Below are 18,075 nucleotides of genomic sequence, written 5' to 3' on the forward strand. Positions count from 1 at the left end.
CTATTCCACTTATCCTTGACTTATCCAAAGGAGAAATGCAACTCCAGTTGGCTGTCCTTGGCCTGGGAGATCTTTGGTCCTATAAGCTTGTGGTTAGCTGTGATGTGGTTTCAGAAATTCCAAGCTCTGTTTATTATGTGTTTATTAAAACAACAGAGGACAGAATATAATGTACAAAACACAATCAGATTACCTGCAGCTACTGGATTTCCTTTACCAATGCTCCCTTTTTATTAGGAGAGAGAAATGAGACTTAGGGTTTGGTCAAGCCTTTCTGTGTATGTTTACGAGGATTCCTAAAAACAATTTTTAAAAAAGATGAACATAGGACTAGAGATAACAATCCAAAGCGAAATTCTTCCAGGCTCCAGCAAAATTGGACTTAGAGTATAAAAAAAACCAAATCGAGTATTTTCCTCAAGACTCATCCTGAGTGCTCCTTTTGCCCTAAGCTCTATTTGCTTTTTGCAACAGCACTTAGAGAAAACCAACTGACCATTTACAACCCAAACAATGGCTTTCAAGTCTGATTAAGAAACACACCTGGCTTCACTCAAACAACAAATTTGTTTAACCTGGTGACTTTCCTGTGTCTGGGGTCAGGCAGGCGCAGTCTCGGTTTGGAGGAGAAAAGGAGAGCAAACATAAGTGACTCACTGAGAGCAAAATGGTGGGGCTGACTCCCCTTTCTCATTAAACTGTTTTAACAGTTTCTTGGAGGCAAGACTATCATTTAAGTGACCCACTATAATTATGACCCCAGAAAATTATGCCAACTTTAGAACAAGATTTGCATTTCTGGGTTTGCTCAGCATTATGAACCTTCTGAAATGCTAAGTATTCCTTCTTTGGTACAAATTTACATCAAGGGAAAAATGAACAATTGAAAAAATCTAGCTAGAGAAGAATAGAAGACCGTAACACTCACTCCCATGAGTAGACCGTAGTGTTTTTTTTACTTCTGGTGTCATTTTTACTATGGAAAATTTCAATCATATTAAAAAAAATACACAGAATAGAAGGATGAACTCCCACAAAACAATAATTTAGTTTTGATAATCAACACAGGCCAACCTTCTTTTTACTGTGCCCTACCCATGTCCCCCTTTTAATTCTTTTTTAAAGCAAATCCCAGACAGCCTATATTTTATTTTATATAAGCTTTCATTTACGACACATGTATATATTTAACCTGAAAGATCTCTCCAGAAAGCTCACTGAGCATGAGATGTTTAAACCAATTTTAACCACATCTTACAAAACATTTTACACTAAAAGCTATCTGTCTAGAAAACTAATTTGAATATAATCGGGCAATTAAAATGACAAGGTAACTCAAATCACAATCTTCTATTATTTTATTTATGGAGAAAAAAGGAACATTCTAATATTGAGAAAACAGTGTACCTCACTCAACGCCCATGATTCAAGAGACATGGTTAAAACTAAAACAGTTAAATTTGCCTGGAAGGAGTTTAGAAAAACATGAAGAGGTGAGTAAGGGGAAGGAGAAATTTTCCTAGAAAATTTCCCCCTTTTTACTGCATATATAGAATAAAACAGAATGCCATCAGGCTAAACCTTGGGTGCTTCAAAAATCACTCATCAAGCCGTCCAGCTACTTAACAGTAATTTATGACTGACCTTAAAGCAAAGATCAAAGGGAACTCCATCTAGCATTTATGTTCAATTCCTCACTGCCTGATGACTAATTTGTAGAGGAATGAAGTCTTCACAGAGGAAGCCAAAACCATCTGAGGTGACTTTGATACAATGCCACAAAGGATGTGAAGAGGAAGCCAGGAGAAGCTGTGAGTAGCTAAGCTCCATTAAGAGTTCTAATAAAAGAATAATGGAATTTCCCTTAACAGTGAATTCAAAAAATGTTAGAAGTGGGCAAAATTAGACAAGTCAGGCAAAACCTTTGATTTGTCACAGCTTATTGTTGCTGCTGCTGTTAAATATTAACTTCAGACGCTGTTGCATTTATGTTAATTAAATGACACTGCCTAAAAAAAAAAAAAAAAAAAAAGGCAACTTTCCCATCGGAAATCTGGCCAATCTCATTCCTCTGGCTGTCGTGTTACTTATCAGTCTGCACCTCCCGCCTGCATTGTCAGACACTCCTGGCTTGCTCAAGCTCTTTCCAACAAATTGCTATTCTTCAGTGATTGATTCCACTTGAAAAATTTAACTAGAAATGATAAATGTTTAGTCTTGTACATCGCTGTGGTCACATGGAATACAATATCTCTTTTGACAGATTTTTGACGCTTAAGACAACTGGCTACTATAGAAAAACCAGAAGCTATTCAAATTCTTTCAACTTCTATGAACAACTGGCACAATTTTTTTCCTCCTGAATCCAGACATCTCTGTATTCTCAAATGAAGAAAGTAGTTTTCACACCTCTTATTTTGGCTAGTTAAAAAATCCCTACCACATGTCTCTTTGTAAATTCATAGATATAGATTTAAGTTTATATCAGCATTTCAACTGTGCAAATGTTTTGTTTGCTTCTGAAATCACCTCAAATTAACAGATTTATCAGAACCTTACTTGATATAGAAGATTTGAACAAGTCTCAGGATACTTTCATAAGATGTTGTATTGCCCATTTTCTTTAAAAAGTTAGTGGGCTTTTTAAAGAATTTATGTTTTACAAATATATAGTGAAATACTTATCAGTGAGAAGAGGCTTAAGAATTCTTCAAAGACAGGGAGCGGAGAGTGCGGGGTATAAATTCAACAAGACTGGCTGTGGATCTATGAAGTTGATGGATGGAGGGCCAAGGTCATTAACCATGTGGTCTTCGGTACAGCAAAGCTCTCGGGAGTGAGTATTTCAGGTATAATTCTAGGCACTGCTTTCTGTTAGAGAGTGTGTGTTGTTTTTTTTTTTAAAGAAAGAGAACTTTCTGTCAGGAGCAATGGTGAACCAAGAGTTGGCAGATAATATTTCAACTATCTTCATCAATTCAAAAGCCAAGTTCATTTACCACACTGTTTGGAAAGGGAAAAAACACACTAATCGATAAACACCCCCAAATCTGTCTTTTGACAGTCTTTGAGGCTTCAGTGACAATAATGTAACCAGATTTTAACATGAATACAGAAGAATATTTTAGTTCAGAGATACAAATTTTCTCTCTTCTTTACAAGAGATAAAGTTAAAAATTAAAACTGAAATATGACTGTAATTGGTAGAAGTGCACTTCAAAACCGCTGTGCACTGGTGAACACTGCTCTGCGTTCAGAAGGCCTTCCATTAGCAGCCACACTGAGAACATACTGCTCTTACCTTGTGATCATATGGGCTGTACGAATGGAATATCCGGGAAAGCTCTTTTGTTCTTTGCTTTTTCTGTGGGAGAAAACACAAACCTTTGAGTTGACAGGTGGCAAAAATACACACATGTGTATATATCTAAATGTAGATCTCTAGCTCTATCTCACTATCTACTTTATGACATTATTTCGAGATTTTTTTTCCTTTGTGCAGGCCGAGGACCTACACGGTTAATTTGGGATGAATGGATACAACCAGAAACCAAGGCCACTTGATGGTTATGTGGATCACTGTCACAGACCAGCCAGGCAATCTCTTTATGGAAAGTTTCATAATTACAACTCTACTTATTACAAATGCATACATTCAGACACTAAAAAAAAAAAAAAACTATGAGAAGAAAGAAAATACATTTAGAACACTTTCAGTTTCACAGCAACACCCACTTCTTCTGTTACTCTGAGTTGGGCACGAGCAAGGCTTCCCTGGAGGCTCAGCGGTAAAAGAATCCACCTGCAATGCGGAAGCTGAAGGAGACACAGGTTGGAGCCCTGGATCGAGAAGATCCCCTGGAGAAGGGAATAGCAACCCACTCCAGTATTCTTGCCTGGAGAATACCATGGACAGAGGAGCCTGGCGGGCTAGAGTCCACAGGGTCACAAAGAGTCGGACACAACTCAAGTGACTTAGCATGCATGCACGCATACATATATATGACTGCTATAGATACAATGGTGTCTCACACACAGTAGGCACTCAATGAATATTTGCTGAACTAATGAATAAACGAACATACCTGAGTTAGACAGGCATATACCAACTGTATCAGTAATGACAACATGTGACTCTCATACACAGTTACAAGGAAAATAGCCCCCTTCACTTCTCAAGATGTCTTCTTCATTATAAGAAGTGAGGCCTCTCCATCTCTTTTACCCCCAGCATCTGTGATAACGAAGGGTGTTATTCTCTTAGGAGAGGTGACTGTAAGAATCAGCTTGTTTACTTTTGTTTTACTGATTGTTTTGTTTACTAATTGTTTAATCACCGTGTTAATCCACTGTGATCTGTCCACCTTCCCATAACCGCTGTGAAAAATTTTGTGGATAGTTCCAGACCTTCTGTGCATGTATCTTCACACACAACTGATAACTTTTACTTTCAAAGAAAAAGGATCATTCTGTATACATTCTTCTGAAATTTACTTTTTTTCCACTTCACTATTTATCCTTGCAAAACTTAAGTGCCTGTATATCCAGCACTGTGATCCCTTAAGAGTTCTAAAATCCAAAAACTCCTGAAATCTGAACTTTCTTCCTGCAATGCATTTCAATTTATAAATATAATGATAATCTTTGCACAAACATCTAGGCCAGCTTGAGAGGGTGTGTTTTTTAAAAGGATAAATTATGGAAGTCCAGTTGTAGAATCAAGGAGTAGGCATGTTTACTACCTTGATAGGAACAGCAAGGCAGCCCCCTCCTCCAGAGCAGACCTACCTTCCCTCTCACCAAGAGTGAATGAGAAAAGGGATTATGGCTTAGGTTGGAAATTCTTAATTTCTCTTTTCCCCTTAAAGGTTAGAACATTTATAAACTTAGAGAAAAGATAAGACATTTTAAAAAACAGGTATTAAAACACCATCCCAGCTGCTGATTATAGAATGCATTTCCTGTATTTAGATTTTGTGTATCATAAAGTTAGCCCACTCCAGTTTAGTTCAGTTGCTCAGTCGTGTCCGACTCTGTGACCCCCATGGACTGCAGCATGCCAGGCTTCCTTGTCCATCACCAACTCTCAGAGCTTGTTCAAACTCATGTCCATCGAGTCAGTGATGCCATCCAACCATCTCATATACCGCATCTTAAAATTCTGTCATGAGAGTGGCCAGTCTGTCCTTAAGACTGCCCCCATCTGGCTTCTGGGTCTTTCTGATGTTGATCCTTGCCTGGTCCCCACATTCCCTAGGGAAGGATTTCCTTCCTTTAAACTCCAGTCTCCTCCTGAGCACACCCATTGCACCTCCCCAGGGTGAAATCCACACAGATCTCCAGCATAGACTACATGACCTTTGGCATCTACCTGGTTGAGGAGTCAGAGCTAATATCAATGAGGCCCTTGTGTTAGAGTCATTTGCATACACTCATGGAGTTCCTATAGGTTAGTTCTCTACTTCGGAACTGTCTTTGGAGCCCAATTCAAGTAAGCAGTCCTTCAAATCACTTGGCCTGTTTCCATATTCTGACACCCACTAGCTGAAATCCCTCTCTGCAGGTCAGCCAAAATTCCCACTTCCCCTGTCCACCTCTGAGCAGTGTTGCTGGTCAGTAACCTAACTCCATTTCTCTGGAGAGCAGAGATGTATGTCTAACTGTATGGAAACAGTTTCATGGCTCTCTGAGCCCTGGTATCTGTTCTGAACAGGTCACCTGCCTACCAGAGTTTTCATTAGCTTCTAATTTTCTCTTTCCTCTCCATACACCCACTTAGCTGGTTTAACAGTTCTTGGCTTATACTTCAATCAGAAGAGAAATGACGGATATTAACACTTCCTTTGGTAGGAGACAATATAAAACACTGGGGAAAAAAAAATTTTTTTTTTTTCAGAAAGGAAATTATGCTAGAGAAGATAAAATAGGCAGCATATCAGTATTCAGCTTACGAGGTCTCCCCAGGACCGCTCAGTCCAAAAATGGCAGAGTTACCAGCTTGAGTCAGCAAATGGATAAGGAATAGGCAGAGGTAGTTTGGTGTGGCCTTTTTCTGTGGGTTTCGATTTTACATCTTTATTTTGATTGCTAAAACCTAAATATACCTTCTATTATTTGGGGAAGAAAGTAGGGTATAAATAAATAGCAAATAACACTATTCAGATTAAACCCAAAAAGAAGGCAGTGAAGAATGCCCTTTTGTCTGACAACAAATTTACTATATACAACTACAGTGCAGTCTTGGCTGTGACTATGGAAGGTTATATATTATTAGTCCAGTTAACTGAATACCACTGCTGTTTTTCCTGTGAGGTCAGTCATGTAGCCCAGAGCTGCATCTTCTGGGATCTAGAATAGGGGTTGACAAATGATGGCCCCTGGGTCAATTCAGCCTACTGTCTGTTTCTGCAAATAAAATTTTAATGAAAAATAATAGTCACACTCACTTACTTCTGTATTATCTATGGCTGCCTTCACGCCATAACAGCAGAATTTCAGTGGTTGCAACAGAGACTCTATAGTTCATAAATGCTAAAGTATTTACTATCTGACTCTTTACAAAAACAGTTATAGAAAGAGCCATCTCTGATCTATTCATAGAATCTCTATCTTTGACCATGTCCACTTCTGGCAATAGTCCTGTGACCCCAAACTAAATGAACAACTATTTGTCCAGCAAAATTCCTTGTTCCTTTTGCTCACCGAATGAAGACAGTTCAAGAATCAATCATAACCTATATCCTGACACAACAGGATGAACATATCAAGGAAAATATCAATTAGCTGTTTTTTCAGGATTTTGCATTCTGAGCATTCTACACTCAGACAGAGACTGTTACAAGTTGTTTTTGAGAGCATGTTGAAATAGGGCTTTTGGAGCTTTCTGTAGTCACATTATAACTGCTAGTGACAGAAACTTTGAGAAGAGACCCTTTACTAAGTTCTAGCACTAAAGCCATTCTGAAGGAGATCAGCCCTGGGGTTTCTTTGGAAGGAATAATGCTAAAGCTGAAACTCCAGTACTTTGGCCACCTCATGCGAAGAGTTGACTCATTGGAAAAGACTCTGATGCTGGGAAGGACTGGGGGCAGGAGGAGAAGGGGACCACAGAGGATGAGATGGCTGGATGGCATCACTGACTCGATGGACGTGAGTCTGAGTGAACTCCGGGAGTTGGTGATGGACAGGGAGGCCTGGCGTGCTGCGATTCATGGGATCGCAAAGAGTCGGACACAACTGAGCGACTGAACTGAACTGAACTGAGTGCTAAAGCCAAGTAGAAGGTTTTGTGTACGAGTAACTAAAGTAAGCCAGTTGCTAGTGAGCCAGTTTCTCACTCGCAGACCATGTTAATAATACGAAGCTACAAGACTTGTTGAGCCTTGCTATCAGCAGTTTTAACTGAAACTAAAAGCTGAGCCAAAAATGGAATAATTAGGTATTTTCCTATTGCATCACAGTGTGTGTCTAAATTACCTCCCACTTTTTCGCCTGTTAAAACAAACATCTCATTCATGCAACCACCTGTTAATTCTCCAAGTGTTTAAAAAGTAAACATGTTAAACAAGTTGTGTGATGAACTTGGAATGAGGGTGGCCAAAGTACAGTAACTACGGCAAACACCTCCCCAAGAACTGTGTAAGGTGCCTTCAAGTCCACCTCATCACTAAGCTCAAGGCCCAGGTCACAGAGATGTGTGTGCATGCTCAGTCATGTCCGACTCTTTGTGACCCCACAGACTGCAGCCCACCAGGCTCTTCTGTCTGTGGGATTCTCCAGGCAAGAATACTGGAGTGGGTTGCCATGCCCTCCTCCAGGGGAAGTCAGAATTTCACTCTGCAAGGACAGAAAACACCAATGACCCCTTTTATGTCCACATTTAAACTCCCTTTCAGACAAAACCAAACAAAATTAAAGGTCCTAGGGGAGAATTTTTTTTTAATAGTTCAGGTTTGCAGATAATGTAATTATTTCAATTTTCATCAAAGATAACAACAGAGCTCAGATCTGAAAGGCATTCTACGTGTGATGAGAACCTGTATTTCGAACAAGATCAAAATATAATCAATTGAGTTTTAACAATATCCACCAATTTTACTTCTCCTGGTTCCCCAAATGAATTCAATGCTTTCTGGGCCCATTCTCTATTTATAGATTAATGTTTTCTAAAATAAAATAATGCTGAGTATAAGGTGAAACTGAAATAACTCTACATATGGATTCTCAAAAACAAGAAAATCTACAAGCTTTCAAGGAGTTTGATGTGTTTAAAATATGTTCTAATAAAACTCAAGTGTTTCAGCAGGTCTTCATCATACTTTGTGGTAAGAAGACAAAAGAACAAGTTTGAGTTTCAGTGAACTGACTGCTGGTTTCTGGTTCTGTCTATAAGGAACTTGGAAGTTACTATTCTGAAAAATCAGCAACTTGTCTTGGACCCAAACGAGAGCAAAGGACACATGGAACACTGTTCCCCACCCACCCACCCTGAACTGGAGAGACCAACAAGCAACCGAGCAGAGCAGGCCCTTGTTGGGACCAGAGTTGGGGCAGGGAAACCCGAACAATAATTACTGGAAGCTCAGTGCTGACAACTTTGGGAGTTAAGGACTCCAATGGGATCCAGTTGTAGGGGCCCCACAAGGCTGTGACATTTACCAGCAGAAGCTCCACAGAAAAATCAGAGAAAAATCCCCTTGGGCTTCTGGCAGGAGGAGGGGGAAATGGAATCATTTTGGAATACACCAGTGCATTTTTCTCTTCACAAGGTCCGCCCCTAAGAGAAGCTAGCTAATCAGAGCCTAACCCGCTAGGGTATTACCTAACTGACCTCAGAAGGGAACACACAGCTCCAGCCCACCTCACCATCCAATCCCACCTAAAGAGAGAGAAAAACACTGAGAAACACTTGTGAAGATCACAGTGCAGAGGCCTAGGCTGACTGAGACACTGTGACACAATCACAGGAATACAGAACACTCCCCATCCCCCCACACACATCTTGCCATATTATTGAAGGCAGTTCCTTTTAACCAGGACACCATATCTGATGATCAAGAAACATCACAAGGTATGTCAAAGGAAAAAATCACCCACAGTTTGAAGAGACAGAGCAAATGTCACAACCAGACATGGCAGAGATGTTAGAATTATCATAAAGCAATTATGATTAATATACTAACATCTCTAATGGGTAAAGCAACAGCATGCAAGAACACATGGACATTGGAAGCAGAGAGATAGAAATCCTAAGGAAAAAAACACAAAAGAAATGTTAGAGATCAAAAATAATGTAACAGAAATGAAGAATGTCTTTATGGGCTTATTAATAGAGCAAAAACAGCTGAGGAAAGAATCTCTGAGCTAGGGGGTATTTTGATAGAAACCTCTAAACTGCAAAGCAGAGAATAAACACTGAAAGAAAAGAGAATATCCAAAGATTGTGAGATAAAAGGTATAACATATATGCTACTGGACTTATAGGAGGAGGAAAAAAGAGAGGGGAAAAGACAAAACAACTTGAAGTAAGAATGACCAAGAATTTCCCCAAACTAAGGTCAAATTCTGGAAGGTTCTGGAACTAAACCACAGATTTAGGAAGCTCAGAGAACATCAAGCAGGACACATGCCAAGAAAACTACACCTTGCCATATCATCTTCAAATTACAGTAAATCAAAGAGAAGAAAAAATCTTGAAAGATGCCAGAAGGAAAAAACATATTACCTGCAGAGGAGCAAAGGTAAGAAACTTCTCTTCAGGAACCTTGCAGGCCAGGAGAGAGTAGAATGAAATATTTGAAGTATTGAGAGACAAAAATCCACCAACTTAGAATTCTGTACCCTGAACAATGATCCTTCAAAAATAAAGGAGCAATTAAGACCCATATCACGTATGCGTATGAGAGTTGGACCATAAAGAAAGCTGAGCGCTGAAGAATTGATGCTATCGAACTGTGGTGTTGGAGAAGACTCTTGAGGGTCCTTTGGACAGCCAGGAGATCAAACCAGTCAATCTTAAAGGAAGTCAGTCCTGAATATTCATTGGAAGGACTGATGTTGAAGCTGAAACTCCAATACTTTGGCCCCCTGATGCGAAAAACTGACTCATTGGAAAAGACCCTGATGCTGGGAAAGGTTGAAGGCAGGAGGAGAAGGAGACGACAGAGGATGAGATGGTTGGATGGCATCACCTCCTCGATGTACATGAGTTTGAGCAAGCTCTGGGAGTTGATGATGGACACGGAAGCCTGGCATGCTGCAGTTCATGGGGGTTGCAAAAACTCAGCCATGACTGAGCGACTGAACTGAACTGGAGACTCTTTCAGACAAAGAAAAATTGAGGGAATTGGTTAAAAGAAACTCTTTAGAGAAAAGGGAAATAATATATGTCAGAAATGTGAGCCTTATTCTTAACAGATCTAATAGGCAACAGTTTGTTCAAAATACATAAAACAACAACAATGTATTTGATTACGCACCCTCATGTATATGTGAAATAAGGCCTTACTCCTCCTGTAAGGCCACCATACAAGGGATGGGAGGAAGGAATGAGGATTGTTTTGTTATTACAAAGTATTCACACTACCTGGAGAAGGCAATGGCACCCGACTCCAGTACTCTTGCCTGGAAAATCCCATGGATGGAGGAGCCTGGTGGGCTGCAGTCCAGGGGGTTGCTGGGAGTTGGACATGACTGAGAGACTTCACTTTTGACTTTTCACCTTCATGCATTGGAGAAGGAAATGGCAACCCACTCCAGTATTCTTGCCTGGAGAATCCCAGGGATGGGGGAGCCTGGTGGGCTGCCATCTATGGGGTCGCACAGAGTCGGACATGATTGAAGTGACTTAGCAGCAGCAGCAGCAGTATTCATACTACCTGTGAAGTTTTATCATCCTATATGAAAGTGGATCTTTTTTTGGGGGGGGGATTAGTTAGAAATGGATGTTGCAAATTCTAGAGCAACCGATAAAATAAGTTAGTTGCTTTTCTAAGTATAACTGATATGCTAAGAAAGGAGAGTTTCAACACACTTATGTTTTCCTGCTTCCTTTCTGGCAGTGGTCTAAGAAGTGGTGAGCCGATTAACTGGCAAGGAGCAGCAGCAAAGTCAGAGCGAGAGGACGGGAGCTGAGCAAGCTCACTCTCTGGACAGTCAGTTCTGAACAGCTGCCCTTTGTGCTTGTGCAGGGGCAGCGGCGACTATCGGGCAGTGATGGGGCCGAGGGGACTAGGAGAGTGTGGCTCTAAATTCAACCCGAGGGGCTGGAGTCAAAACTCCAGGTAGTAAGGGCTAGGGAACAAGGGCTGGTCAGTCACTGCATGACACAGAAGCAGCACACAAGAGAGCCAGAGAACCATGTCCTGAGACAAAAGGGTGGAGAGAGCCAAGACTTGCAAGGCAACAACCAAGGACTGAGAATCCAAAGGGTTGTTGGTGAAGGACTAGGAACTGGGAGAACCACAGTGAGAACAAGCACTAAGCACAGAGTAGTTACAGACATTGAAGTCAGGGATGAGAAAGGAAGTGGCCGGGACACCTTCAGAGGTCAGCGAAGGCTGTGACTCCCAGGGATGTGGTCTGGGGCTGAGGCAGGTCTGATGTCGACCATGGGATCCTCTATTATACTTTCTGCATCGGCAGGTTCCTCTAGTCAGGGTGTAGGCAAAGCGTGGCCCATTAAACTCAGCTGAAATAGGACAACGTTTGGTTGAAGAGGGAAAATGGTCTCGCCTACTGGGGGAGGTCAGTTTTTGATAAAAGCAGAAAGAAAAGAATTGAGTCTATAGATAGATTGTGCCATTTATAAACCATAAGAAAGTAGGTCGGGCACAAGCATGCAGAGACAGAGAAAAAAGGACATGCTTTGTTGAACCAAAGAAACAGCTAAATGATTCGAGCGTGTGGTGTAAGAATTGTGAAAAACCATCAGATGCGTGTCTCAGAGAGAGTTTTGTCACGGTGTTACAGATGGAGCATGGGAGCAAGGCTAGAGGCTGAAGACGGAGAGAGGAGGGTGCAGCAGCTCCACACAGTGACACCGTCCCGCAGGAAGCGAGGGGCAAGGAGAGGAGTTGAGATGAATGTGAGAAACAGCCCAGAGGCAGGACAGGGGGCGCTTGGGTTAGACAGGAGTACAAGACGGGGGAGGGCAGAGGAAGACACCATGATTTCTGGCACAGACGGCTGAGGGGAGAGGGCTGCCCTATGCTGAGATGAGGAACCTAGACTGGCAAGACCTCTCTGACTACTGGGCGGGGCATCTGCTCTGGACCTCAGTGCCCAGTGAAGGAGTCGGGTTAGGTTCCACCCTGCTTGCAGGTCAGAATCACTGCGGAGCCTTTCAAGTACACCTGAGCTCCGGTCTTCATCCCCGGTGATGCTGATTTCATTGGCGTGGTGCGACCTATGCAAGTGTGTGACTTAAATGCTCTTGAGTTTTCCAGTGAGCAGCCAAAGCTGACAGCCACTATCCCAGACGATCTCTAAGGTCTCCTCCAACTGGTAACCTCTGTTCCTCTATTTCAGTTCCCCACTGTCTTTCAGCTGCTGCCATCCTGGGTTGTGAATTCTACCAGACATTCCCATTCTTAATCCCCATATTATGTCTGTGGCTTTGCCTTATTTCCTGACCTTTTCCTTTCCTTAAAAATGGATTCCATGCAGGAATTCCTCTGGGGCACATTGAGGCTTTGACTGCAGAGAACAGGCTGCTGTTATATATTTAGTTCCCTATGTGGGAAGAGTTTTTGAAAAAGCAAGTCAGAAGCTAATTTAATAAACCTGAACCTTTTTGTTATCAATGTATAAAACATCAGAAGCTTAATTAAAAGCACTTGACATCATCAGTGTTCAATCACAACCTCACTTTTACGTTGTATGTTTTTGGCTGGTGTCCCTAAAATTATGATAATCATTCAAGGTCACTGCAAAGAAGGAAAAACAAGTCCCTGGAATTTAAACAACAGACCCCCACATTTAGAAATTGGTGGAAAAAAATTAGTGATGTGAAGTATGTTTGGTGATCAAAAAACACCCCAAAATATTCAGGACAACAAACAGATTCTTCAGAATATCATCTGTTTTTCCTTTATATGATATGTTTACTACTTCTGTGTTCTTTGAGAAACAACTCTACTGTGAGGATGGTAGGAAAAAAAACCTGCTCTAACTTTATAGATTTTTTTGACCTCTTATTTTCTAGTAAGATCTGTAAGAAAATGGAAATGACCATGAACGCTGCTGGCTGTAGTCTTAAATCTCCTTCTCTCCCTCCTGTAAGAGCAAATCCAAGGAGAGTGAGTGTGTTCTTTAGTTCTTCAGTCTTCACAGTTAGGAAAGGGGTCAGGATAGGCATTTCTGGGAGAACTCTGAGATAGCAGACTTCTAAGAGCAGAAGTCAGAAAACAGGTAAGTGAATCTGTTCACTCGATGTAATGGTGCTCAAATAAAATAACCAGGCCATCATGGAAATGTACCACTGATTCTAAAGCACAGTAGGTATCAGTGGGAAACTTTCACCAGTCTTACGTTTCCTAAAATAGTGGAAAGAAGGAGCAGCAATCAGCCTCTGGTTCTCCCAGTCGGGGTGGTGGAGGAGCAGTGGCGCCATCTGCCCTGGCAGGTCCTTAACTAGGCAACAAATGCTGGAAGAAAACGTAGAGGGAATTCTGCATAAATTCAGTGGTATCTGATAAAATAAAATATAAGTAGCCCTATCTCCTTATATCAGGCTCACCTTACTTTCTAAAGAGAACATTTGTTTGTAAGGAAAGGTCATTCTTTGAAAACAAAGGCATGGCTGGCACAGAAGAAAGGAAGGAGACTTGGCTATTTGGTGGTGATGGGTGCTGCTGAATGAAAAGCCATCACAAGCAGTGGGAAAAGAAACAGCCTTTCAACGTAAAACAAATCCCCGCAAAGAGAACAAAGTCAAAGGGAACTAAGCTCTACACACCACCAACAATGGTTCCTCCTTCCAGGCTCCTTTGTACAGTAACCTCTGGGTGCTCGAAAGTAGTGCATGAGAACCTGAGTTGCTATAAATATCGACTCAGTATCACTTATCTTCACTCTGCCCTTGCAATGAACCACAAAAGAGAGTTAACTTTACCTCTTATCTGAACTGCTGTAGAAATGTTTTCTTTCCTGGACTACCTGAGGCCAATTTTCACCCTCTAAAATCAAGAACTGGCAAAATAGACTCTGCGGGCCAAATAATGACTGGCTGCAAGTTTTGTACAGTCTGCAGTGTGCTTTTATATTTGCGAATGGCTATTTGAAAAAAAAAAAATCCAGAGAACAAGAATACTGGTGACCTGTGAACATCATATGAAATTCAGATTTCTATAAAGTTTTATTAGCACACAGCCACACTCATTCATTCACATATTGTGTGTGGCTGCTTTTGTGGATCAAGGTGGCCTGGGATGGCTCCAACAGAAACCCTGTAGCCCATAAAGCCAAAAATACTATCTGGCCTTTGACAGAAAGAGTCTGACAAGCCCTGTTCAAAGTCACTGGTGTGCAGTCCTCGTTGCATGTTAGAACCACTGGGGGATTTAAAGAATACTGACGTCTGGGTGCCACTGTTAGAGACTCTGGTGACTCAGATAGTAAAGGGTCTGCCTGCAATGCAGGAGACCTAGGTTGGGTCCCTGAGTTGGGAAGATCCCCTGGAGGAGGGCATGGCAACCCACTCCAGGATTCTTGCCTGGAAAATCCCACGGACAGAGGAGCCTGGCGAGCTGCAGTCTATGGGGTTGCAAATGACTGAGCGACTAAGTACGCACAGCTGATTTAATTGATCTGGGGTTCAGCTTGGGATTTGGAATTTTAAATCTTTGCAGGTGAGGCTAACGTGAAACTAAGGTTGAGAACCACTGCTTAACCCAAGTCTGCCCCGAGGCTGGAATGAATTTTCTAAGAAATGATCATCTGTCACTCTCCTCTTTCAGAACCTGCAAGGGTCACTCAGAGAATCAAGTTTCAAGTATTACATCAGGGCTTTGTCCCACTTTCCCCACTAACACCAAAGACAATGTCCTGTTCCTGGTAGACCCTGCCTTTTCCTGAGTCCGTATCTTGCTAATGCTATGTCCTTTGCCTGGAATGCTTTCCCTACCACCTCCACATATTATACCCATTTGAAAAGCCCAGTTTAAATTTGTGTTGGATCCCCGCCCCTCCCTAGCCAAACAGAAAGAACCTTTTAAACCATGGGCTTTCACAGATCTCTTCACCACCCTCCCTGTGTGTCACTGCCTCCTTGGGGCAGAAGCCATGTCCTGGTCATCACTTCTGTCCACAATATTTTATTAAAGAAAGTGACTTGCATGTGGGATCTGCCCAACAAATGCTGCCACCTCCATAATCCCACATCATTTTGGTTTAATTTTCACTGATCCTTTGAATTTGAGCCTCAAACGACTAACCCAGGTCACCTTTTTCCCCAGGCTCTTGGTTCATGAACACAACACTCAAGTCGGTAACCTTGGCTTCCGCATATTCCTTTGTCCTTCATTTTCCCTATGACGCCTGCTCCCCCACCTCACATTAATCCAATCACTTGCCCCCTGGGTAATTTGGGTACTATCTCTGAACCAAAGCCACTGCAGCATGCCTGGGTCATTCCTCAGAGCTTCCTCAACAGTTTCTCTGTCTTCACTCTCTTCCTCTGTACCTAAAATACCCTCTCTAAGCTTTAAAATTTAGTTACTAAACCACTATGTGCGTAGCAGCATTATTTACAAAAGCCAAGACATGGAAGAAGCCTAAATGTCCACTGACGGATGGATAAAGAAGACGGGGTGCGTATGCACAGTGGAGTACTGCTCAGCCATAAAAAGGAATGAAACGATGCCATTCGCAGCAACATGGACAAGCCCAGAAATGATCGTACTGAGTGAAGTGAGTGAGAAAGAGACGACACATACCATATCACTTATATGTGGAATCTGAAATACGACACGAACTTATCTACAAAGCAGACTCCCAGCTCTAGAGCACAGACTTATGGTTGCCAAGGGGGCTGGGGGAGGGATGGAGTGGGAGTTTGAGATTAGCAGATGCACACTGTGATATACAGAATGGCTAAACAACAAGGTCCTAACTGTATAGCGCAGGGAAGTATATTCAATGTCTTGTGATAAATCATAATGGAAAAGAGTATGAAAAACAATGTATATATACAACTGAATCACTTGTCTGTACAGCAGAAATTAATACAACATTGTAAATCAACTATACTCCAATAAATTTTTAAAAACCCTCAGCTACTAACAGAATCTATTATTCATTCAACTGATGCATTGACTGTGTACCCCGGGGGTCATACTAATCACTGTTTAGCTGGAAACCAAGTCAGATGAAGCCACTGGACTCAACAGAACTTACAAACTAGCAGGGAGAAATAATCACATTTAACCACAACCAGGAACACAGACAGCAAGTACTGAAATGTTTACTAAATGAATCGCAAAAATTCTGGCTATTAACATTTTGGCATTAACACTGTTTATTAAGTGACTGTGCTAACAAATGACCTGTTTATGGTTTGTATACAGATTACTAAGTCAATGCAAATTAATTTTATGCTTGATAGTTATTTTTATAACCATAAAATGCTGCTTCAAGATGATAATCATAAAAACTCCAGAATTTGAAACTTATTTCCATGGGACTTTGCTTTTGAGTCAAGTTATATGTACACAAAAATTTTTGTTAGCATGTCTGCACTCTCATAAAGCCTGCTCCTCTCTCTGACGGGTTATACACAGGATGGGGAAGGACAGCACCAGTATCTTTTGCCAGGTAGAAAAAACACTAGGAAAGGACAAAATCAACAGCTATAAGTCACGCATTACCCACAAGGGCTTCCCTAGTAACTCAGATGGTAAAGTGTCTGCAATGTCAGAGACTCGGGTTCGATCTCTGGGTTGGGAAGATCCCATGGAGAAGGAAATAGCAACCCACTCCAGTAGTCTTGCCTGGAGAATCCCATGCATGGAGGGGCCTGGTGGGCTACAGTCCATGGAGTTGTAAAGAGTGAGACACGACTGAGCTACTAACATTTAAAATAAACAGGTAAATAAAATAACCAATAACAGTTCAGAATAGAGCCAGATAACTGATTCGCTATCCATGTATTCAGTACTAGCTTTTACAACATACCCCAAATACTTGCTGAGCAAGATAAATATTACCTCCGTACGGAGGTTTTTCCATTCCCCCACCCCATCCCTTTGGGTACTCTTTACCTAAGTAGTTTGGCAAAGGAAAGAAAACTGGGCTTAATCTAATTCCTGTAAAATTTGCTTTCACACAATTTGAGAATTTCTAGACCAATTCATATATATAAATATTACCAGTACAAGAAGAGGTTTCACTGTTACTTTTAAAATTTTAAAAATCCCTTTAACACGTGACAACTGTTCTCACTGTGGTATTTTAGAATGGCCAGTTAACAGTGCTAAAACCCTCTGGATGTCTGGCCCATCATCACAACCCAGTGAACAGCACCCGGCAACAAATCCGCTGCCATCTATGCACTTCATGGTCTTTATTTTTGTCTCCAAAGTTTGACTATGCTATGACCTGCCTGAAATTAGGGAGAGGGCAGGAACAAGTGATTTTATTAAATGATTTTTCTACTTGCTTAATAATAACATCTGATGTCTGTAAACCATTTTAGTAAGGACAAATTATATAACTGAAAAAAGGTAAAAATAGGAAGTTGTATCAGAGATGTCACTATGAAACGATACTATTTTGCAAGTGGATAAAAATACATGCAGGTTGGCTTTTTCTAATTTAGTGCCCTGGAGTCCTATGTCTTCCTGTATTGTCATTAAATACTTTCCTTCCTGTCCTTTACAGAGAGACAGTGACATGCTTTTACTGTATCTAACATTTGGTGAGTTTGGAGTCCAGCATGGTGAAATGCACAGGGTTGTAGAGTCTGGATCTGCACAAACTCTATTAAGGCTCAGAGCCTCATTATGGCTTCCAGAGGCTAACCCACCTCTCACCCAAGGGGAAAAACGATGACATGAGAATGAAAGAAACTAAATTTCT

At 41.4% G+C, this 18,075-nt stretch overlaps 1 protein-coding gene across 8 annotated transcripts in view; it reads right to left on the minus strand.

The window, feature by feature from the left end:
• The window catches only part of CDKAL1 (CDK5 regulatory subunit associated protein 1 like 1), a 607,158-nt gene that overhangs the window by 110,632 nt on the left and 478,451 nt on the right, over window positions 1-18,075 (minus strand). For all 8 annotated transcript variants that reach the window (XM_027959157.3, XM_027959153.3, XM_060403461.1 and 5 more), the window contains one exon: window positions 3,302-3,364. In XM_027959157.3, the coding sequence (XP_027814958.1) occupies window positions 3,302-3,364 (63 nt within the window). The remainder of the gene's footprint in view (window positions 1-3,301; window positions 3,365-18,075) is intronic.

The sequence above is a fragment of the Ovis aries genome, chromosome 20 (genome assembly GCF_016772045.2).
Source record: "Ovis aries strain OAR_USU_Benz2616 breed Rambouillet chromosome 20, ARS-UI_Ramb_v3.0, whole genome shotgun sequence".
In the NCBI taxonomy this organism is placed as follows: domain Eukaryota; kingdom Metazoa; phylum Chordata; class Mammalia; order Artiodactyla; family Bovidae; genus Ovis; species Ovis aries.